General features: G+C 46.7%; 1 protein-coding gene across 3 annotated transcripts in view; it reads left to right on the forward strand.

Annotated features, from left to right (window-relative positions):
- LOC119382980 (gamma-aminobutyric acid receptor subunit beta) overlaps nucleotides 1–22126 on the forward strand; it is a 213248-nt gene extending 191122 nt beyond the window's left edge. For 2 of the 3 annotated variants that reach the window (XM_037650925.2, XM_037650927.2), the window contains 2 exons: nucleotides 441–515; nucleotides 9974–22126. In XM_037650925.2, the coding sequence (XP_037506853.1) occupies nucleotides 441–515; nucleotides 9974–10228 (330 nt within the window). In that variant the 3' untranslated portion in view covers nucleotides 10229–22126. The remainder of the gene's footprint in view (nucleotides 1–440; nucleotides 516–9973) is intronic. The other variant, XM_037650926.2, reaches the window with a different exon arrangement.
- The last annotated feature ends 1701 nt before the right edge of the window (nucleotides 22127–23827 follow it).

Consider the following 23827-nt stretch of genomic DNA (forward strand, 5'->3'; position numbering starts at 1 on the left):
GTGAAGGCCTGAAGAAGCATGTCACGGTGAGTGTAAGTAATGTGCGTTCTGCGGAGCGCTGTGACAAAAACGAAGACTGAGTGTCTAGAATGGCGCAAGCTCTGCGAGAGTGCAGTCGCGTAGGCGTTCTCCAGAATGATGGCATTGCCTATGTGGAAGCAAGTAAAGAAAGCACGGAATACCAGGAAAAATTTATTTCGTTTTCGCTGAAGCAGTTGGAATTTCTCTGCACTAGCATCTTCAATTTATGTCAGGCCTACAGTCGTGTGTCTCGTGTGCATATTTTCAGTGTTTTTTCTTCATGTCCCTTCAACATTCAGTGTTGGTTATATTACCTTAAACATCCTGTATTTTATGTCTGGAGACGTGTGTCTGCAGAAGTTACTCCGTTATGCTGTTGATGGAAGGACACGCCCTTCTTTTTTTTTTGTCACGCATAGAATCACAAAGTCAGGGAGCCTTATAGGACTATGGTGGTTATGCCGAGCAGGAACTGTCACATAACCGGCTGCCACGTAAGGATTTTTTACGGCCACTTACTTGTGGAAACCATTTTCGCTTTCACACGCCGAGTGATGCCGAGCACCGCCAGCCAGCAACTTTCACAGCACCGCCGCTTCTGTGGCACGCACTGCTTTGGCATGTTGATCAGTGGCACATGCCGCGCTCAACGTCCTTCCTGAACTACTTCCCCTTGTCCTGTGTCGTCAATAATGCCTTCAGCACACCCGAAATCGCAGGCGAATACTCAATAAGCAGCATCTGCTACGCTATAATGAAAACAATAGGGTGTCATAATACATGCTGCCATTTCTACAAAACCGAAATACCAGAGACAAAAACGCGAGCGTACACGCGTGTAGCGAAATGTTGTGGGGTTCAGTTTAGCCGAAGAACCCAAGGCTATTATTGCAATAAACAAGCAATTTTATATTTGCACACGCTAAATCGCTCCGGTAGACCGTTTGCATACACTGCTCGTTCTTATTATTTTTTTTAATCCATGTCATACGAATATCATTCTTATGCGTTTTCGGTAAACAAACGACGACAGGATGTCGCTATCACTGCTCCTCTTATTGTTCACGTATCCGGAGTCTCCATAATTTGCGAAGGGCGAAATGTATACGGGTTCTCTACTAAATAACAGCGTGTTCTCATCAGCCAACCCCATGCCCGGTTATTGCCCACCGAACTGTGGTTCGGAGAAAACGCGTAAAGTTTCTGACTGAACAGACGATTCTATCGATTTGTATAGCACTAATCATTAATCAGCTCTCCAATTGACTTTACGTACGCGTGAGCGGGGGTTTGCGGGGGATTGTGTATGTGCGCATGTGAACGTGTATGTGTGAGCGGGTGTGCGTGCAGGTGAGTAGCTTCGCCGCATACCAACACTGTTTGAGGCGGTGCACCCTTTACAGGCAGGACAAGCGTGAGTGCATGCGTGCAGCGAACAGCGAACAGCTTAGACAACAAAGTAGTGAGTGAGTGAGTGAGTGAGTGAGTGAGTGAGTGAGTGAGTGAGTGAGTGAGTGAGTGAGTGAGTGAGTGAGTGAGTGAGTGAGTGAGTGAGTGAGTGAGTGAGTGAGTGAGTGAGTGAGTGAGTGAGTGAGTGAGTGAGTGAGTGAGTGAGTGAGTGAGTGAGTGAGTGAGTGAGTGCGTGCGTGCGTGCGTGCGTGCGTGCGTGCGTGCGTGCGTGTGTGTGTGTGTGTGTGTGTGTGCGTGTGTGTGTGTGTGTGTGTGTGTGTGTGTGTGTGTGTGTGTGTGTGTGTGTCACGCATGCAAAAGAACTCCATTCACCGTGCTAATCAATCAGTACAAGAATCGTTCACAAGTTAGAACATGGTAGAACCAAAACAGACCATGCACACGTTAGAAGGTGGTAGAACCAAAGTGCAAAACACGGTGTGAGCACAAAAAAGCGGATTTTGGTAGCTAGCGCTTACCAAAAGGTGAAAACGCGTGGGTTCATTCTCTTTAGGTTGAAGTGCAATGAGATGACTGAGAGGCATGAGCTTTAGAAAAAAGCGTCAGGCTAATACGATGGTCTCCTTACCTGGCACCGCAGCAAGCACAAATATGTTGCGTCTTGTAGCGAAGCTGATGAAGATAGAAGCGTTACGACAGGGCAGTATGCGTGTTGATGACAGCGCGAGGGCGTTGCAGCCGGTCTTCCTCTAAGGCACAAGCACAGTATTAACGACACAGTGCGATGTCAAGACTCATGCAGAATGAAGACGTAAACGCGACTTGCGTAGCAGAGTGGACAAAATAAGTAGAAAAGTAGTAGTAGTAGTAGTAGTAAGAATTCGTATGAAGCGAAAAGAAGACAGTCTCGTGCTCTGCATGTAAGATACCGATAAGTTCAAATAGTATTTCATTAGTTGCTGTGTTCCCCTGCGTTGTTCTGTTTTCAAGAAAGCATCTGAGGCTTGACTTATTCTGAAGGTATAGCAGCTGTAGAAAGTTTACGGCTGTCGCGCATCCCACTTTTTTCAACCTTTGTTTTTGTTTAAAGACTATAAATGCTGCATTTCGCACAGAGATTCCCTTTAGTTTTCATGAAAGAGTTTTTGGTTATTACTTCGCTTTTTGATCAGCACTTGCGCTCCAATATGACAAAAATTACTGCAACTTTGTAAGTGACACACGTAAATCGTAGGGATGAAACCGTGGAAGTCACGTGACATCTTGGGCCAGGTGTACTCTAACATGATAAAACCAGTAAATGTGACGCTCTACTGCGCGATTTCTAAGCGTCATTTAGTTATATTCGCCGCACACTTAATTTTGCTTGCTTGCACACGTACCATCAAGGAAAGTAAGATCCTAATTTATTCAGCAACGTCAAAGCTTTTGCGTCAAGAGGCATGCCAAAGCGGCCTTCGAAATCTTTCTCCTCCTGTAGGGTGCCACGAAGTAATATTCTCTTTCCTGGGTACTTGTACATACCTCCCAGAAATGTAATTTTGGCTTTTCATCTCTGTCATATGGCGTTTTGTGCGCATTATAGAGAGAAAGACGATAAAAACTCACAGGGTTCCTTATGCGCTTACCCAAAACGACTGGAAGGCGAAAGCCATCCTCTTTTTCTTCTCACTCGACGTATCGATCCTTCCGCGCCACCCTCCGAAAGCGTCCTGCACCTAACGCGTTTTTCCACTGCCTCCAGGATCGGAGGCGCGTCGCCTGGTTTTGCACTACCTCCGTGATCGGCCCACCATTGACAAAGCTACGGTGCCATGTAATGGCGTCATCATGTGACGTTACATCACGTGGTGTCACTGTGACGGCACAGTGACATCATTATGACCTCACAAATATTGGCGATCTGTGACGTCATATGGTGACGTCATCACGTGGTGATTTTTTGCGTCACTCGTGTTGACGCCGCCGACGTGGTACGCCGGTCACTTTTTTCGCGTTTGATGAGGCATCTAAGGCTTTCGCCTTAATAACACTCCGAATTTGAAATGCGGAGCAATTTAGGGACCCGGCCTGTCGTATGCTGTCGTATGCTGTCATTGTTGGCTACCCACGTCTTTACGTGGAAGGCCGTATTCTCTTCGTTGCTCCCTCTGTTGGAGAAGGATGTCACGCGAATTGGAAAGGGGTTCAACGTCTGGGCCTACCGTCGCTCGGTTGGTGAAGCCTCCAGCTATACAGCTATACATGACTTCGCCCTCCAAACCTGCGTGAGCAGGACACCGTATAATGTGATGACCTCCTAGTAAAATATATCCGAAAAGATTTAGAGAAACCGGTCCGTGGTGTTCAGACACACCAACACTCAGCCACATAACATGGAAGTGCACCGAGAGGCCAACACACATAGACAGGCCACACGTTACTAAGCAGCCGCACATGTTTCACAGGCAGTGGGAGGCATGGCTTGCGGACGAGGACAAGCAGAGCCAAATAGCTTTGCTTGACCAGGCCCAGTGGGGCGCTCGTGCCAGCGGAGCCCTGGACTGAGGGCCCGACCATAACTGCCTGAATTGGATCTTTTTCTTTCTGAATAAAGTTTCTTCCTCCTCCTCCTCCTCCTGTCATCGTATGTTGTCGTCGCTTGGCGTAACGCAGGCAAAACGAGGTATAAAAATAGAAAAAGAGAGAAAGCAAGCGAGAAATAGAAAGACAGAGAAAGTTAAAAAATGGGAAGAAAAATACAAAGAGCAAGAAATAGAAAGAAATAGATAAAGAGAGAGGAAGAAATAAATCGAAATAAAGAGAGAAAAAAGACAGGAAAACACGGAAAAAGAGAAAAGGAAAGATAGGAGGAAAGAAAGAGCAAACCGAAGAGATACAAATGAAGCTGCCCAGCTCTGCACTTCATTCAAGCTTGGCGACCCTAGTGCAAAGCTGCCTTAATTTTTTTAGCTCTTGTCATGCCTCTCGACAGTTTCTGTCCGTCCTACGTCTGGCAAAAAGTTTCGAAGCAGGTCGAAGCCGGGAAACTGCGTTGGTATCATCACACTCCGCTTCTTTGATCTCCAGTCCTTTTCATGCCTGCCGGAAACGTCAGGCGTACCACTCCACTAGATCTTCGCTGCATCTCACACCTAATTATCATCTTCGGCGCGCAATAATAGTCTCCCCTTCTTTTTTTTTCTTCTTGCGTACTGCTCTACCTGCCTTCAAACACCCCCGTACTCAGACGAACGACGCTAGCTGCGCAGCCGTTATTTTGTAATGTGATTAAGCGATGCCCGAGCAGCTAACAGGGAAAACACAGAAGCGTGCCTTGGACCCCACGGCGGATTTTTCGTCCTCCCTAATTGAAGACCTGGATCCTTGCGCGGCAGCGTTTGAACATCCTCTATGTGTCTAGAATGCAGAGAGGGGAAAGAGAGTTGGGGGAAGAGGGGGGGGGTGTCCTTAGCGAGAATTCACTAATGCGGTGAGACGTCTATCCGCGGTGTACTGGTAGACTGCCGCCCAGACGACCAAAGCCGCCTCTCTGCGGGCCGGTGCGAACCGGATTATGCTCTCGGCCCATTAAGGATCCCGTGCGAGGCCTATTGGCTATGCATCCCACTGAGACCATTTCCGATTTACCTAAGCATCGTAGCTAGCGTGACGGATGCTTCGTCCCATCGGAGACGGTGTCGTGACCGATCGAATGTCTGCACACGAAGCATTCGCGGTGCTGAACCATTAAGAGCGAAGTAAACTTATCTTGGTATTATAGTGAGTCGTAATGATTACCCCACTCTTGTTCAGCTCTCGGGATAAAAAAGGAGTACGACTCAGTAGATACTTAGGATCGCTTACTTGGTTGCCAAGAGCTGCCAAAAAAGTTCTCAAGTGCAAAGGCGGGTTATTGGGCTTGTTTTACGGGGACATGTATATGAGCATGTGCGTGTCTGTGTGCGCGCACGCGCTTTTTTGCGTGCGTGTGTGCGTGCGTGCGTGCGTGTGCGTGCGTGTGCGTGCGCGCGCGCGCGCGCGCGCGTGTGTGTGTGTGTGTGTGTGTGTGTGTGTGTGTGTGTGTGTGTGTGTGTGTGTGTGTGTGTGTGTGTGTGTGTGTGTGTGTGTGTGTGTGTGTGTGTGTGTGTGTGTGTGTGTGTGTGTGTGTGTGTGTGTGTGTGTGTGTGTGTGTGTGTGTGTGTGTTAACTAAGTAGTCTACGCCTAACGTACGTAACACAGCGCAGAAAGAAGAAAAATAGTAACTCGACTAAAAATATTACACGCAAGCTTCACTATTTTTCTACTAAAGGTTAGCGAACAGTTCAACTCAGTCATTGTCCTTGCTAAAGAAAAAAAAACTTCACACATGGCGACTGAAGTCAAGAGCAAGCTTGTTATTAAAGTGTAAAGATCGCAACTCTACACAACTAGATTTTCTGTCTAAAGATAATGGTTCAATATACGTATCATTTACGAGCTAGCAGGAGTAGTCTTGCAGGTAACGTTGCCTTATATAAAACATTGACAGCCTGATTCAAGGAACATGAAGCTGGCTTCTTTACTGTATGCCGTCGAGTCTTCTTAGTGGGATAAAACAAAAATACAAAATGCGAATGTCAGTATATTCATCTACGAATGTCGCGAGTCTTTATAAAGTTTCATGGTGTACAAGCGTGACATGCCTCTGTAAGCTAAGTCATTCGTTAAACGTATTTCAGCTTGGACGACCAATTTCACAGTCTCTCTGTGGTCCGTAGCTTTCTTTTACGATACTTCAAAGTTACGAAATGAATTATTCAGGGAAGAAGTTGTCATGCATTTGCATGCAAGCAGAAAGAAGGAGTTGTTTTTCGTTCTCACACAACATTAGCAGCAACATTCGAGCAACATGCAAGCACCTACCCGCTTCGCTGGCGTCTTTCGGCGGCACACGTGCGCGATCACTCAGCATTAGTATTCAGAAGAAGAAAAAGAAACCAATAATGGGTGCCTTTTACATAGGCCAGTCTTTTTATCCATTCCGAAGTAAAATAAATAAAAATACATCTTGAATGTCAGTGAGAGCTGCTTCATAAAACTGAGATTCACTACGATCGGCTGAGCAGAGGAAGCGTGCTGACATGAAAGGGTTACTTGCTTCTTTATTTATTTATTTATTTCGCCTCAGCAGTTTCACTGGGATAAAATGCGACAACTCTCTGAAGGGAACTAGAACACTCGCGAGAACACTCTAACTGCGCGTAGAACCAGTGGAGAGAATTGCGAATACTGTTTCAACGCACCGAGATGGAAATGCGTGAGCCCCGTCTCGTCTTTGTTTTGCAACGTGCACGCTTTTCCAGCAAAAGATCGCTGCTGTTCCCTCTTTTTGTAAATTTTTTTTACTGTCTGTCGTTACGCAGCTACAGAGTACACACGCCGTGTCAAATTGCATCGCGTTGACTCCCTAAATTGTGATGCTCATGAATTCGAAAGCAGCTAGTAGTCCCGGTATGTGTCGTCCCGAGCCTGCTTTGAAAGGAAAACAAAGAAATGAGACAACAGAGAGCGCGTTATGGAGAAAGAGTGGGCGAACGGTTGCGGAGAAAGTGCGAGAAGCTCTTCTTTTTTCTTTTTTTGGAGGTGTGTCGCCGAGTATGTAGGAAAACAGAGCCGACAGCGATTCCAGAAAACAAGCCGGGTGGGCGAGAAAACGAATGCACATGCATGATTACGAGGTGGATTCTTGTTTCAAGAAACCTCGTGTTGCATTCCATACAGGCAGGTGAAACGCGCGTGTGATCCGACTGAAAACATGAGAAGTCTGACACTGCGATCTGAAGCCCTGAAAGAAAATTTTTTGAAGTAAAAAAGGCAAAGGAAGAAGCAAAGCCCGCCCCCCTGTGCGGCCCACTTGAAAAACATATTACTTCTCAGCTATTCGAAGAAAGTTCTAAGGCTACTGTTTGTAGCCAGCATTTATATGCATTTTTTTCGATACTGTGGAAATATCTTTTAGGCGACCGAGCATCTCTGGGATTTGTTTGGACTCACGCAGTTCCCGTGGCCGTGTTGCGAAATTAGGAGCTTTATTGCGCACTGCACTCTCCTGGCCTAGCGGAGTAGCAGCGACCAGGGGCCAACAAGCAAGCAAACAAGCGCTGAGTATTGTGATTTGACGTAGCGGGCGGGCGCATCACACGTACGCTTCGCGTGATACGACAAACACGTTTCCAGACGCGCGTCCGATCTTGCCGAGTCCGATCTCGTAGGCTGACAATTACGAACAAACGGCACGGCAATGCTTTACGCTTACGCGAACCGCGCTAGCAATTTCTAGATGCTACCCTACTTCTGAAGCCGAACTTTCAGGTATTTTTTTTAATGTTCGTAAGGGCCCCTTGCCATCAATCAGCCGGTTTATATAAATATACGTCCTACGCCGCTGTTGGCTGACGTTTCCTTTTTTGAACAGTCCTAGCTTAAGAAGTATCTTTTTGCTTGTCGCAACGGCAACGAAGTGCTCGAAAATGGGCAGTTGGCAATCGGAGTTTTATCCTGCATAATTTTTTTAATTATATGTTGCCTAGGAGATTTTAGAGCTTTTATATAGCGCCGCGTACTCCTTTTCACAGATAAATAAATTTCTTGAAAATCACAGCAGTGAAAAAATTACATAAAGGAGCACCTAGAAAGAGTTCATGTAAGTCAGTCTAAGCCATAAAAATTATCAAGTATTTTGTGTTATTGTTCGTGTCGTTACGTTAATTTCGCGTAATTCCTTTGAACAAGGAAGCCGCGAAAAAATGAAATAAATTTCCTAGATACTTTCACTCGCAGCTTTAAACGAGGGTGTAGAGTTGTAAAAAAATATCAGGACGTGCAAGAAAGGCGAGAAAACCAGCTGATTGGCGCGCAGATCGTGTGCGAATTGTAAATGAAATTGGTGTCGTAAATTGGAATGGGCAAACGCCACAATGCCGGCTGCTTTGACCCACGCGTTCACGTTACGACAGTGTTGCTACTTATTCGTTTCACAGCAGCTGTGGTCCATGAAGTTTTTTTATTCAGTTTCAGTTTATTGGTTACGTATACATCAGTTACATGACACATGTATACATGTGAGGGTCTCAGAGTATAAGTACTGAAAATGGAACCCTCTGTTAGAAATTACAACAAAGCTGAATTCTGAAATCGTTTCTATCACGTAGTTGTCACACAGATTACAATGAGCACCTTTATGTCAGACTGGTTACACAACGCACCTTTGTACTTCATAATGCATGGCACCACTGTGAGGAAGTCTTCCTAATTTATTGATTGAAGTGTTCCAATACATCCCAGAATATGAACGGCGCAAGCACTAACCCGGAGCTATCCGAAATAAACAAGAGTTAGTCTTGATCGTGGGCCGAGCCACCAATTTGATCTGCAGGCCTCCGGCTCCCCAGATTCGAGTTCCTCAGGACTCCAATAAAGTTCTTGTCATGTCATGTCAGACTTGATCGGTTTTTCAATGCGCGCCACAACTCTATACTGATGTCGAATTCACAATACGTCTCCTTGCCATTGGTCTGTCCCTTCTCTAATTTGCCTTTTATCGTCAGGATTCGCTGAAATTATTCCCTAAGAAAATTGCTCGCGCTCAATTCTTTTTTTTTTAATGCGGGCTTTGTTGGAGTGGAGTCGGTCACTATATCTAGCAGCAACCTGCACAGCTAGACAACGTATTGCTTACACAGTTTGGATTGCCGTCAATAATCTCCCGCGCGCTCACGTGTGAGCGTGTGTTGTTGACACTCGTTGTGTGTTTCTTTTATTGGCCGAGTGGGACGCACTGCAACGCAAGCAGCTTTCACTCACGCTTTCTTGAACGCGCTACTGCTGTCGCATGTTTTGGCAAGTGTTTGAAGCTGTGTGACGTGCCATAACTGCTCTAACGTGTGCTTTTCACATTTTCTGTACCTATAAGTAGTATTGTCGCAATAATATTAAGCTACACCAAAGAACTTTGCCCGTATTCTCAATATAGCTAACGACGGAAAAGTTACAGGAAATTTTAAAAGCGTTTAGGGAATTGGCGCTTTAAAGAGTAGGTCTAAGGGAAATAAATGTTGCCTGAATACTATCTGACATTCGGAACTTTTAACAAAGTTGTCAGTAATCATTTACTCGTAACGAAATAGCACTGCAATGCCAAGCTTTTTTATAGCATGGTGCAAAAATGCAGTTTTCGGCGCATGCTTTATCACATTACATGAAATGGTGCCTACACGGATGCGCAAATCCATCTGAATGATGTCGATAGTGATGTGAAGCTTCTCCAATGCTTGTGACACTCACTAATACTCTTATTCTCGCTTTTTTTTTCTCTCTCTCTCGCCCCTTCCCCCAAAATATTACTTTTTTTTTCCTTCCGTTGCACATTTATTGCATGCACAACATTTCTCTTTAATTATTACATTCATTATTCATTCTCGCAAACTTTTATTGCTTTCCGACCCTCAACCCCGTTTGGTCTTTCGCTTTCGAACATCCCCTCACCTCCTCTTTCCTTCAAATTGGGTCCCGCCCCCGCAGGAAGTACGTCTCAAAATGGTTGACCCCAAAGGATTCAGCAAATCCTCGACTCTGGAGAACACCGTCAACGGCGCGCCGGACATCGAGGCAGCGTTTTGCAAGAACCCCAACAAATTATTTGGCGTCAGCCCTTCCGATATCGACAAGTACTCCCGAGTGGTGTTCCCCGTTTGCTTCGTCTGTTTCAACCTCATGTACTGGATCATTTACCTGCACATCAGCGACGTTCTGCCGGACGATGTCGGCGACGACTAGTGCGCGCCCCGCCCGCTGCGCGGCGCTGCCGTCGGCGGTGTTCGTGCGCGCGTGCGCGCATGGTTCTCCGTTTCCGAGAGTGGAAATAGGTCGCCGCTCGTCCTCCTCCTCCCCCTCTTCTGAGAGAAGTGTGGGAGAAGCGGCAGCAGCAAACATGGCCCCCCGGATCACCAACTAGCCGCGAAACGTCGCAGTATATGAAGCTAAAAACAGCAACAAAAACGGTTAACAAAATTCGGCCACCACCACCTCCCCCACCCGTGTGGCGATTCCGAAGGCTTTCGGGCCCCGCCGGGGAGCCCAGCCAGCGCCGCGGGGGCGCGAGCACGGCGCGTCTCTCCCTTTTTCTCGAGTAGTACAGCCTCAGAGTTTTGTTTGCTTTGTGACGTCACTCTCGCCACTGGGCCTAACAGATGTCGTCCGTTTTTTCGCGACGACTCACTGTGAACCCCGCTGTGACGAGCGCGCTCGACTGTGCTATAGTGATGAATCACTCGCGCCCATAAAGCTACCTTCGGTGGACGCAAGAAAAAAGGAAATAAAAGAGCGCCGAATTAAGTAAAGAAAACGAAACAATGGAAGCGTTACGTCTACAGCGGACCAGACGTAGTATACAAAGCGCTGTGTCTGCAACTCAGCCATCAGTCAGTATCGCCCACGAACTTAGCGTGTTTATTCGATCGTCGACGACGGGTCGTTCGACGGAAAACGCCAATCACAATAGGTTCTAAGCGAATATAGCCCACCGCAATGTCGAAACATATATATCGACACCGCGCCACGTGTTGTCAGGGTAATGACCGTAACATTGTCCGTCCACGGGAGTTGCGTCACAAAAGGCTGCGCGCAGCGACGCTCATGCGCCTCGGCGACGCTGGCTGGGTTCTCTAGAATCGCCTTTTTGTTTAATTGTTCTTTCTCTCTCACTCTCTATCCGTTTTCATTCACTGTGTGCACTGCCTGTCCTCGGCGTCCGCGTGGCGTCTGGTCGACTTCGAGGGGCACTATTGCCAACGCTCGCTCATTGGCCAGGCACCGCTGTCGAGAGTGTAAGGAGGACAAGGCAGACACGTGTAGTATACTCCGCTTACCTTTCGTTTTTTTTTACTTTTTATTTTTTAAATCGCATCTGGTTCACAATTGTGGAGATCGTTTTCGTCCAAACCGAAGACAACAAAAAAAGAAGGGGAAATGCAACAAGAAAGAACTACAACACTCACGAGTCTAAGCCTAAATAACCGATCTCATAACAATGGTGATCGCGTTACACGCTACAAGCGAGCAGACCAATGTCCCCGTAACGAAACGCGCAACTCGAAATAAAAAGGAAATCGAAATAGACCGCGGCACGCCCTTTCGCTAACAATGGCCAGGATCGGATGGAAGCGTTTTGATCTTTTTTTTTTTTTTGCCGAATACGAAGCGATTCCGCGTTCACGTTTTGAGCGTGAAGACACGTTTCAAACGCTGTGCTGGAACGAAAGCGGAAACATTTCCCATGTCGTCGAATTCCACGTTACTCGAGTTACGAAGCTTGTTCATATTTCAATATACCGAAAAGGCCAAAGATGGGAGTAAGAGAGAATGGCTGATGACGTAGAGCACGCAATTCTTGTTTGCTACGTCTGAAACCTTGGCCAGGCATACGAAGTGACAACATACGAAGCACCGCGGAGAACGCAGAACATACAGAGCTATTGAATTGTAAATTTCTGTAAACATGGCACAGAATCAGGGAATCGAGAGATCACTGAAATCTTCGACAGATATCTAGGAGAAGTTCGTGTGCTGGGCTACCGTCAGGGCGCACAAGTCCAGGAGTCTGACTGACAAATATTCATGAATACCTCGCACTACAGTGTCGTGCGCCTGTGCTTTCTAAGCATGATGACCGTAAGAGAGGCGTTATCAAAGACTGTATATTCTTCTTTGTACGGGTGATAACCGTGAGTAATGAATACCTGTGCGACTTACACGTCTGGAAGCCGAGTACCTATGCGGCCGCTTGAGGATAACTTCGTTTGCTAGGACATAGTCACGTTGTGATTTTGCCAGCACATACCTAAACAAAACTTGGATTGCGCAGTTTGATCCATCCGTAAACAAGTAACAATTTGCGATTTCAATATGGCACTTCGCTGGCTTCGCTGGCACTATGCCTAGAAATTTCATTTAAAGTTAAACTCATGAGCAGTACCGTAACCGTCACGAACCAAGCGGATAAACAATTAATGTCCTAAATTAGAAAACTGTTCATGAGCGATAGTAAATGTCTTAAACCTTCTCTAGCGTACAAATCGTACAAATACACCCAGGATATGCCTCATGAATGTATTTACGCACAGTTCGACTCAGGAAGCCGCACACCACTGACATGCTTTCCTGTTGCAGTCATGGCTATAGATGCTGCCCAAGAATGCCACGTGCTGCACGGGTGAAGGTCCCTAAACAGTGCAGTGTGTGTTGCGCCAGCCCAACTTTCGTCTCAGTTGTCAGCGGCAAGGCGCTTTCTCGTGGTCAGATTCTTACCGCAGCGTCCACCTTTCTCTCTCTCTTTCTCACTTGATTTACCCGCATATATAACTCGCTGCGCGTCCCACGCACGTGTTGCCATACCGCAGGCATCCCACGTATCTTTCATCTGGTTGCCCCTTCGTCGTCGTTGTTGTAATGTCGTAGTCAATGCTTTCACGCCACTGTTCGGAACCCATCACGGGTAAAAAAAAAATAGAAGGCGATCTTGCAGAAAAGACGACTTCGTGAGTTAAAAAAAAAAGGACGTTATATGCTATACGCGATACAACATCGAGTGTGTATACTTCCTGTGCGTCGGTTGTGAACCCCCTCGTTGCTCGTGCCCGTTCTGAGCAGGTGTTCATCTCGTTAAAAAAAAAAAAGTACGCGCGATTAGTAGTCGTCGCTTCTCCAATGAAACTGTTCTCATTTGATTTGTGTACGCCGTTGTTCCCTTTATAGCTTCAGGATGGCATGAATGAAGAAAAAAAAAAAGGCGCGAGAGAAGTGAATGGGAGGTAAATGCGATAGAAGTGCCGCGTTGTACGAGACTTATCCTGTAAGTCGTGCACGTAACGCAAGGCGGCGCTTTCCTCGGCATATTGGTCGTAATGTTAGTCTATCTTTGTGGATTGTCCATAACAGCTACGTTTGTTTTCTTGCTCTTGCGTCATTTAGTGTTATTTCGAGCTTTGTCAAGCTCTACTTTCTTGTCCAATTCGTCGACTCCTCGTCTCTGATAGGCTCAGAGCGCTGTCACCCCCTCTCTGATTGGCTCTGAACAGCCAATGTGGCGAAATTTCGTCAGCGCCTCAGGAACATGGCAGGGTTTAGAAATGCACTCTGTCACTACCTTCCGATATGACTACATGAAAGCATAAAGGGTAATGCAAAGGAAAAGAAACTTTCTAGTTGGCGACTGCGCAAGAAACGTATCCCTAAAATGTTAAGCGTCAAGCGTGAAAGCCGAGAAAGAGAGGCGGCATCGCTCTGTCTGTCGTGTGGCTTCCTACGATCTTATTTTCAAACTTCTTTGTTCGCATTGTCACCGACTGTAAACGTGAACCATCTCGCTCGCATCCTCGATAACTCCAAGAAGCTAAGTTCGCAAAGCGTTCCCCTTTCCCGAATGTCACCGCGTGTTGTCGCACCTCCGCGCGGGTCGTAGGAGTAGATGCCGTCCTTTTAGCGAGAGAGAACGCGTCTCTCACTCTCACTCTCTATCTTTATCGTGTAGTGTGTTTTACACAAGAATGATGCCTCACTGGCGGGCCATTTGCGTACTCAATGTGACCTGTTCGACTGAGCCGGCTTCGCTGTTGGGGAGACCGCCCTCCGAGGCGGGAACCACGCGGGGCTGCGGCGAGTTCGTTGCTTGTTGCGAAAGCCGGCCTATACGCACACGCTCGTGCTGCTGCTCGGAGCTGTATAACCCTCGGTGATAATCGTTGATGTCGTGTATTGTGGTGGAAGTTCAATGGCACATGGCAACCCTCCCCCGTTTGTTGCTGCGTGAGCGCTATGTATAGTCCCGTTACCTCGCTTTTTTTTGGGGCCGACTCGACGCGCTTTTATACAGGTCCATCTATACTGTGCCCTGCACCAAGAATCAAAATGAACCGGTTGACACCTCCTTCAGCTTCTGTGTTATCGTTCATCCGTTTGCAAGCCGCTATATAGGCGAACGTTGCTTCAGATTCTCACTCGATAGCGTCTTCGACTCGTTCCTGCAAGCGTCATACTGATGTTTTCCTTGTTTGTTGTTGTTGGCGTTCTTCGTTTCGCGTGCGGAGTTTAGCGCGCATTTGGTGCGGAGAATGTTGATAGTACAAGGCACCACGAGATGCCAATTCGCCTTCGGCTTGGCAGTTATAGACAAAGGTGAGCTCGGGTTTTTAAGTGTTGATTTCTTTGAATAATGTATAACGAGTGAAGAGCTGACGCTTAAAATTATCCACGTTCCTCGTTGAATTTCCGCACGATGATATCCGCTGTTGAGAGCTTTTCGGCTCGCTACGTTCGAGCAAGGGAATCAGTCACTTTGTACATAAGACATCGCGGAGGCATTAGAGTGGACAGCGGGTGTTTAAAGTGTTTGTTTTCGACTACGTAAGGCGACAAATTACTGAAGGCAATACCTTTCTGTCGAGTTTATTCGCTAATAAATATAGACACCTGAATTCTTCTCATACTCTAAAGCTGCACTCCTCCCTACAAGCGAAAGCTGGTAGCTACGTTTTAATTGTTATCAATCACAGGCAATTATAGGCAAATGTTAGCAGTATCCCAGTATTCATACATTCGTTCAAGTGTTATCGTTTGGCTTGTAACAAGTGTTATCTTGTGAATACAACCTCGAATATTGGTAGTTGAAAGCTAACCATCCGTTGATACCTTGTTCGTAATGAAAGAGAAAACTAGGCCAACTGTTGAATTTGTTTATAGGAGACCTCACCGTCGTATATTGTGACACCCTACTAAGTCTCGTCATTCTTCATACAGTATAAGATTCCTGTGGGTTTCCATAACTGGAAGAACTCCAGTCATAAAAAAAGTATCTGCAAGGTTATCACTAGAAAAGAGCAGTATACTCGTTATTCTTGCGGGCTGCATGGTGCAAGCCTTTGGGTGAATTCTGCGCTCCATTATTTTCCTCTCATAGATCTTTTTATCCTTACGGTGTTCACTATAGCGAGAATTGTGTATCTCTTGGTGTTTGCCGGCTCGCGCGGTGTCCCAGTCCACATATAAATGATCTAAGGTCGTGTTTGTCCTCCACCCGTACTATGAGTAACTTGAAGCTCTGCGGGTTGGAGCGTTCGTATAGGGCCACCTCGGCGTCCGCGTGTTCGCTTTGTCACGAGTGCAAGTCTCCGCCCCCCCGTGTTAGGAGTGTGAATGTGCGAATGACTGATCGATTTCCGTGTACGTCTTGTTCATGAAATGATGGTTGCTGATGACAGTATCGTGTTGTAACTTCAGAGGACAATTAAAAAAAAGGTAAACACAGCGCCAAAGCATATGACGGCGTGTGTGAATATCCCCGTAATACGATCCCTGGGTAGGTGTGCTTTCTTGAGTAATTTTATTCCTTCATTGAGAAAGTTTGATAAACGCGTGCTTTGGGTTGCTGCTCTTTCATCGTGACCAAATTAGGCGCGTAATAGGACGCGCGAAACTGTGCATTCGGTTATAATGTTCGCTTGCCCCTATCGTTCTTATGCATATTTATCGGTCCCGATTCATGCACGGATGTTGTGTTCTCAGTACATGTGCGAACAATACAACATAAAATAATTATCTCTAGTGTGAATACGACTTCTCGAATACGTGGTGAAATCATCGTATCTAAAACTTTCTGTTAATTAGCCCAAATCCATACAGCGACAACAAAACATTGATTCCTCATTCAACGAAATATTTCTTCATCGAAATGGAGATAACGAGAGGTACTTTCGATACCGTTGAATTTCTTCGATGTTTGAATCAATACCATCGTCGAGTGGCGCAGTGAAATCACGCGTGCCGAAAGTTGTGCATAGCTTGCGTTGTCTGTATCCCCACTAACCACAGTTACCGACTCTAGAAGGTCTAATTATGGATGTGACAGATTAATGCGGCGCTCACATTTCTAGATCTTTTTGCAAGAGCCAATAGAAGCAACGAAAGAAGTTATCATGATTTGCGTTTCGTGTTTGCGTTTCTTAACTCAAATCAAATGTCAGTTCTCGTTATGCTGTAAGGGGGGTACATAAAACCAAAGCCGATAGATGTTAATGTCAAAGATCAGCCCGCTTAACGAAACGACTTCAGTTTTTTTTTTCCTTTTCTACGTTGAGTTTGTTCTGCCTTATGTTTACTGGAAAATCAAACTCATCTCCATGGGCCAGGCTATTGTTGCTAACCAAACTCTAGCGCCCTTTTATGAACTCCAATGTAATAGATATAGATATCCTCTGATATGCCAGCGCAATGTACCTGAATTATTTTTCGCGAATGTTTACGTAGACACGAGTATCTGTTAAACGTGTGCATGCCAACTACGCTCTCTATCTCGCCTTCCCCAGCCGGAACACTACTTCCGCTCTACCTTTCTCGCCCTCTCTCTCTTTCTTTCACTGTATGAGAAATCCAGGACGGAAGTAAGCACCCATGCAAAAACAAATGAGAGAAACTGAAAGGCTGAGAAGCTGCGATGAAGTGGAAGTTAGCGTGGACACGGCCGCAAAACTATGTAATGAGGCAACACATTGTATACTGCTCGATCTGTGGGACTGGAGCCATGCAGTGTGTGGTGGATCGTGATTTAAGATCTCTGACCTAATCGACCACGAGGTTCAGCAAAAATTTACTTCCGGGTTTCACGAGAAAAACTTCTTCCTCAAGTGACATTCAATTCGTGGCAAATGTAAACGCGTTCGCTTCTCGACGTTGCATACCTGACGTCGCTAGCTAATGGCAGCACTGTTCGTGGCTCAAGCGAATAGGTGTTGCGAACTGTGGAAATTAGCGGAGGACTCGTGTACTACAAGAATGCAACACGACAGTGATGCTGACATTTCCTTTTCATCGATATCCGCACAATCTAATGCGGCATAAGATGAGCTAGCTGTGTTATCAGGTGAATTCAAGGGAATCGTTATATTCCGGCAATTGAAGCGCGGGAAATATCTACGGAAAGCTCGAATCCACACTTCATGAATAAGCGGGTTGTGAACAAGCCTGCGGTGAGCGACGTCATGGGAACATAGAAAAAACAGCAAGAGACTTCCACTATCCTGGCCTTAGCGAAAGCGTGTCTCTTCCTTCGAGATCGGGTATACGACCATCGTACCGCTAAGGAAAAGAAAGGAGAAAAAAAAAAAAGGCACGAAAACGACCAACTTATGCTTACGTCTCTACTGAGCTCCCCGAAGCGTTTTGAGATTACGTTCATGATTCTTTCGAACGCGCGTTACGTTTTTGCAGGAACGTCACGTGGGTGGTTGTCGATGATGACGACGACTTCCCTTTCCCATACAGGGCCGAGTCTTCGAACGCCGCGCCGAGAGCTTCCGTTCGAATTTCGTCGACTTAGTTGGCGACGGAACGTCGCACTTGCTATATATCATATACCGAGTGCCACATTTCGGGGCACACCTCCACCATTTCTTCGCTCGGCGGTCTTGTGTTTTAAAAGTCGTCTTCTTACTTTTCTCCCTCCTTTGGATCGAGGCGCTGCGGGCAGTGACGCAAAAGAAATCGAGTCGCGAAATCGCGAAACGCATTGCGCCGCACCCACATCACCCCCCAACCTCACCCTCTCCCCCTTGCACAGTTATGTGCGCAACAGGCGCGTCACCGCGTCGATCACGCCTGCCCTCTAACGGCAGGCGCTGGAATCAAAGAAGCACGCCCAGCTTGTAGGAGTTTCGCTCCGCCACATTTATAGACGCGGAGCGTGTCCGCAGGTCCGTAGGCGGTGTTGCACGGCTCGCTGCATCCCGCGACCTCTGTGGTTTTTGGCCTCGGGTATCTGTCGCGGGACTCCTCTGTAAACCTCCGTAGCAGGTCTCCCGCCATTTTTAGGAGCGTCCCACCGCGTCAGGTCCTCGGGCACCATTCTGACGACGCGTCGCGCTGAACGAGGCGTCGCGGGTTGCCGCGGTGCGCCCGCTCCTTAACGGTCGTCCCGGTAGTCCACGGCGGGCTCTCTCGCTCAGCTCGACGCGCGCCGACCTTACCGGGCCGTCGCACACCACCTCGGACTTCGCGGGCTTTCTTTTTCTCCCCCGTGCTATCTACTCCCCGCGTAGCTCAGTTCAGGCCAGCCAACAGTACAGTAAGCGTAACGCAGTTTTACCAACGCTTTTCAGAGAGTCAATCCCGTCGCCTCACTCGGAGGCGCCACCATCTGAGGCAAGACAACTACCCACAGAGATACAGAGAGGATATAAATATATTATATATGTATACTTGACCCCCGAACACATAGATAAGCAGGGAGACACACACACACATATACCCCACATACGACACACAGCTGAAAACAGCCGGTTATCTCTCTTTCTTTCCCATTTCGTGTACATAAAAGTGCTTACAAACTTCGTGTATATAATCACAAACATTACTGTGTTAGGCCTAGTGCTCCTTTTTATAAGTGCATGACAAAGTGCATGGGCGAATTCTCTCTAGGCATGAAGGCCACACGGGGCGCAAGAGACATCCGATGTACATAGAGACTCTCTTAAACTACACACCGGTGTGCATGGGACGCACTTCTTAGTACATCCTTTTCTCCCTTCCCGTTGTGTCCTTGCGTCTTCCAGCGAGCGTGATCCCAACTTTCCAACGCCAGGCGGCGCTGTACCCTGGCTTCTTTCCCCGACCGGCCACGCATCCAGATGGCGCACTCCTCACGTCCAGCGTCACGCTGTCGGGAGGCCCGCCTCTATCCCCCAGGCCGGCGCTACTTCCTTCTTAGGTCTTTAATACAGTCTTTCTTTTCGTTCTCTTATCTGAAACGTCGATACTCCCATTTAGCATGGCCGACTGCGGCCCCAGTAAACACTTAGCTGTCCTTGTCTTGTGCCGACTGGTGTGCTTGCGAAGTTTTAACCGCCCTTGTAGGAAGTAAGCAAGTGACTTTACTCGCTGACGTGGGGTCGTCATGTAAGATAATCTTAAAGCCAGCGGGCTTCCCGCCTCCTCCGCTCGCAGCTTTCTGTCTCGTGTGTGTGCTCGTGCCGCCGAACCTTCCCCTAATCCGCGCCTCGTCTCCCCGTCGGTAGCACCCGTCCCAATCTCTCTCTCTCTCTCACACACACGCTCTCTCTCTAACTCACGTGCACTTAGAGAACCCCTTTCTTCCCGAATATCGTGACCGTGAGTGGCTCTCTCCCCAGCCGCTCTCCACGACAGAAGTATTTGCTCAGATTTGTGCCCCGTCGTTAGTCGCACCGACTGCTTCGCTGGTTCCATCATGTATTCTGACTCGTACAAACGGAAGAGGAGAAGAAGATCAAGAGAAGAAAAACAATGATGGAGGGAGAGAACCGAGATGTTGAAGAGAGAGCACAATTTACCGCGCAGTTCTGCACGTGCGTAATCGAGTAGATAAAAGCTCGTCCTCCTGTTAGCGCTTTGTAACCATGGTGGCGCAGCAGCAGCAGCGTCCCACATAGGGAAAAACTTAGCCGTGTCACGTCCTTGACGACGAACTGTTCACCCAGCAACACCCCCATGACGAGTGTGTGTCTTTCATTGGGGTGGCACCACTGTTTTGCGTTTGTTTTTCTGTTCCTTCTTGTATAGCGTTACGCTCACTTCCGCCGTAGGAAGCCGAGCCGCCCGCCGGGGGAAAAAACATGTTACTCGACAAGACTGTTGTGCAGCCAAAGCCGTTTCCTGTTCCGTGGTGAATTGTTACGCGCAATGTGTCACGTTCTTTTCGTTTGTGTTCTCCTCTTTCAGTGGCTGTTCTGTCTTTCTCTGTTACTAAGCGTGCCGTGGTGGGACAATTTCCCCGTTTGTCTGAGAGCGTTTCTTCAGTGTTACGATGGCGTGACTGTTGGCCGAATACCATGTACGTAGGTTTTGCCGAGTAGACAAACGTGTTTCTTGGGTGCTTCCCGGTGTATTACAGGTTTTCGGATGTGGGACGCGGGTGGGTGTTATGTCGGCACACTTTTGTTTGTTGTTTCATTTACAGATGCTGTCATCTGGGTGTATTTGCTGCTCTTGTTGACACACCGAGTCTGTTTTTTCTTTTCTTTTTTCCTTTTTTTCAATTCAACAGCTCGTCACGTTCGTTACCGAAGTGGCTCACTCACTTGGTCTTGTTTTCGTCATCCCCACTTTGAACTTAGAAAAACACAAACCACTCATAGAAATGGTGCTGCATTTCTCAAACCTGTAGTTAACTCAGAACAGCGGGAAATGAAATTATCTCCCCGCATACGCTGTTAAATCAGTGCTCAGGCTATGTATCGCTTTGTCAACGATATGATTGCGCTAGTTCGTTAATTTTTTGTCGTAGCCTCCCTTTAGATAGCGGTTGGTGAACAGTTTTTGACGGCAATAACGCGTTTGTTTAATTTAAAGTATACATGAAACGTTTCGGGGTGTTTCATTCGGCGTTCCCTTGCACCTAATGTTCACCTTATCAATAAACTATCGCGTCGTTTCTCACTGTTTAAAACTATGCTTCCACACAGAGCACTGGCCGCCGTTTCATTTTTTCTAAATACGTTCCACGTCTGTGTCGCGTCGAGACACTCGAACCCGTTCCTTTCTGTAGTTATGATCTCCACACGCACTTCAGTGACTCTTATCTCTCTACTCCTCTGGCTTTAGAGTAACTCTCTGCGAACATCGGTTATTGAAACCGATGTTCGACTTTCAACGACCATTAAAAAAAAAAAGAGAGAGAAACAAATATACCTTAGTCTCTTTAGCACTGTTACCCACAGCACAAGATAATGTGTCGGTGCTTGATTAGCGTGTTTTCGTGCGCGTCAATTATTCACGCTTCTACTCTTTAGGAGAACGAGACGTCAGTGCAGGCATTTAAAGGCTACGTTTCCTCCAGTTGTTGCCAATCGAACAAAGAAAAAAATAATAAGTACCATGCCGTGTCAGCAGTGAACGTTCGTTGATCGCCTGTTTTCGGCTGGTTCAGTGTTGAAACGCTTGTGTTCCACTGCAGGCCTGAAAAAAAAAAAGACTGCGGCGCACTCAAGCTGCTTCGCTAACGTAGGTGTCTAGAGAAATGCATATAGCAAGAACTTTCTTTGTTAATGCGTATTTTAAGAGCTAACTAGGGCATTGTGTTTCTGGAGCCAGTTGTTGAGGGCAGTATGAATAGACAGTGGTTGGCATTGTGGACTTGCAAAACGCAAACGTCGCGTAGGATTTTCTTTTTGCAGGCCTGCAGTCACGTAGCTCCAGCCTGAAGGAATATGCGAATAAAGTCGACTTTGAGAAACTAATAAGCATCGTTCATTGACATGTTAGACTGTTCATTTCATCCAAATGTTTAGCAGGTTACAGGAATAGCACTGTTTGGACTTGCATCTCCTTCTTCTTACACTTAATTTTATCTTGTTCTTGTGTTTATGGGCTCAAGCATTGTGATGAGTTTATGTTCTGTTCGGACGCACTACATAGCCCAGGTATTTTGGTGTTCATTCTTCAGATATACATGAAGTTGCCGCACTATACCTACTTAGGGATGAAAAAAAATAACCTATCTTTATTGCGGCTCTTCACTGGACTTCTTTGTCTCGCGTACAATGGCTCAAGTTTCTTACTACTTAGGGAAATACACCTTTGTTCGACTAAGCTGTTTTAGGCGAATATGTTTGATACGAGAGTGCTGAAATAAAACGCTGATTACACAACCGACCGTGCTGACGCCTGTTCAATTCTCTTTCTAGTTGTACCTGATTTTTAAGTTCATGCGCGAAGCCTTTGCTGTGTTCTTTCTCAGTTCAATACTGAAGTAACACTGAGCTTGGAAGCTCGCGAAAACGGTTAGACGCAGCCCTTATAAATTTATAACAATGCTCTGCCTAATCTGATTTTCTGTAATCTTACCTTTTATGCTTGATCCGAAAAAGGGTTTCTTTTTTTCAATTTCGATTTCTATTAGATCAGCACACAGCTCTCCATATTTAGTGGTTTTGTTAACGCTCCTGCAAAGAAAAAAAGAAGTTTTAAGAGATCTTGCTCGCAACTGCAATTTTAAGGCGGTTTCTAGCTGAATGACACGCTTTTATATATGTTTTTGTTTAGTGGTGAAACAGCTGTGATCTATTCACGTACACGATGATGCAAATATATCAGGCATGTCAAACCGCATGATGCCGCGGTATGACGAGACATTTATTCTTCATTGTGTATCGCCTTCGCCGTAGACTGTGTTTAAGTACGCTTCGTTTCCTTCTGTCTGTCTCTCTTTCTTTGCATTCTGTTCTCTTCTTCTCTCCTCTTCATTGGCTTGAAGGTCACATCGCCACCGTTATTTCCCAGATAAGCCATTCAGCGCGACGAATGATGAACAACCAAATGGGCCGCTAGGAAATACGACCTTGGCCCCCTGTATGCTCCACAAGAATGCCTTTCTGCGATGTGAATTCCAATTCATCTCATGTAGAAGTTATGCAGTTATTACAAAATAAAGTAAAACAAACTGGTGACGTCTGCATTATACTACGAAAGGAAGAACCAGCGTCGCGATGCAGCAGGGATGCGATACGCCGATGCAACGAAAATGGTAGGTCTGCGCCATCTGCCGTCGACTGTATGAACCGGCTTCGCGACGCTGGTGCCTCCGAAATGGTCGTAGAATGCATCCCCGGGAAACGTATCCGACTCCACACGATGAGGCGCGCAGGTACAGTGGTACTGGTTAAAGCATTTGAGAGCTGCCTACCCGTTACGAAGGGCGGGACCACAGTCGATCATCATCAGCGGGGAGTCACTACTAAGCCTCAGAGATCATTGCAGGACTCTACGCTACAGTAGTGCTTGGCGTGGTCTCTCAGAAATCGCACACAAATTTAGGATGTAGTTTCCATCGCTCCTTCTGATACTGTTGAATGCGGCGATATCGAAGTGCAAGTAAGAACGCCGCAAATAAAGTATTTGTAGTTTTGTGTGTACGGAGAAGCCGCCTTTCGCTCCTACTACTTCGACACACAACGGCAACATTTTGGCTTAGGAAGTGACGTTTGATCATGTGACAGTGACGCCAGTCGTCCATTCCGATTGGCTCGACACGCCAAGTCACGTAACTTTCGTACGGTGCTAGCTAGGCCAGACTATTGTGCGCTAAAAAATATAGAAATCTTGTTTATACCTTGTCGGATTAACAAAATTTCGGTTTTCAAATATAATATTTTGAAAATAATTGCAACTCGACACTAGGTGCGCTGTGCAACGGTATAACCGGTATATATGTATAACCGGTGCACGGTTATTAGAAGCAACCAGTGGCATCACTGCGATGGTGAAACGCGATAGCGCACGTTTTCTCTTGTCGTCTGCTCGTGTTATAAACCTTGAATACTAATCGCTTCAGTTCCCGCGCATCAGTTCGTATAA

The sequence above is a fragment of the Rhipicephalus sanguineus genome, chromosome 2 (assembly GCF_013339695.2).
Source record: "Rhipicephalus sanguineus isolate Rsan-2018 chromosome 2, BIME_Rsan_1.4, whole genome shotgun sequence".
NCBI classification, from domain to species: Eukaryota; Metazoa; Arthropoda; class Arachnida; order Ixodida; family Ixodidae; genus Rhipicephalus; species Rhipicephalus sanguineus.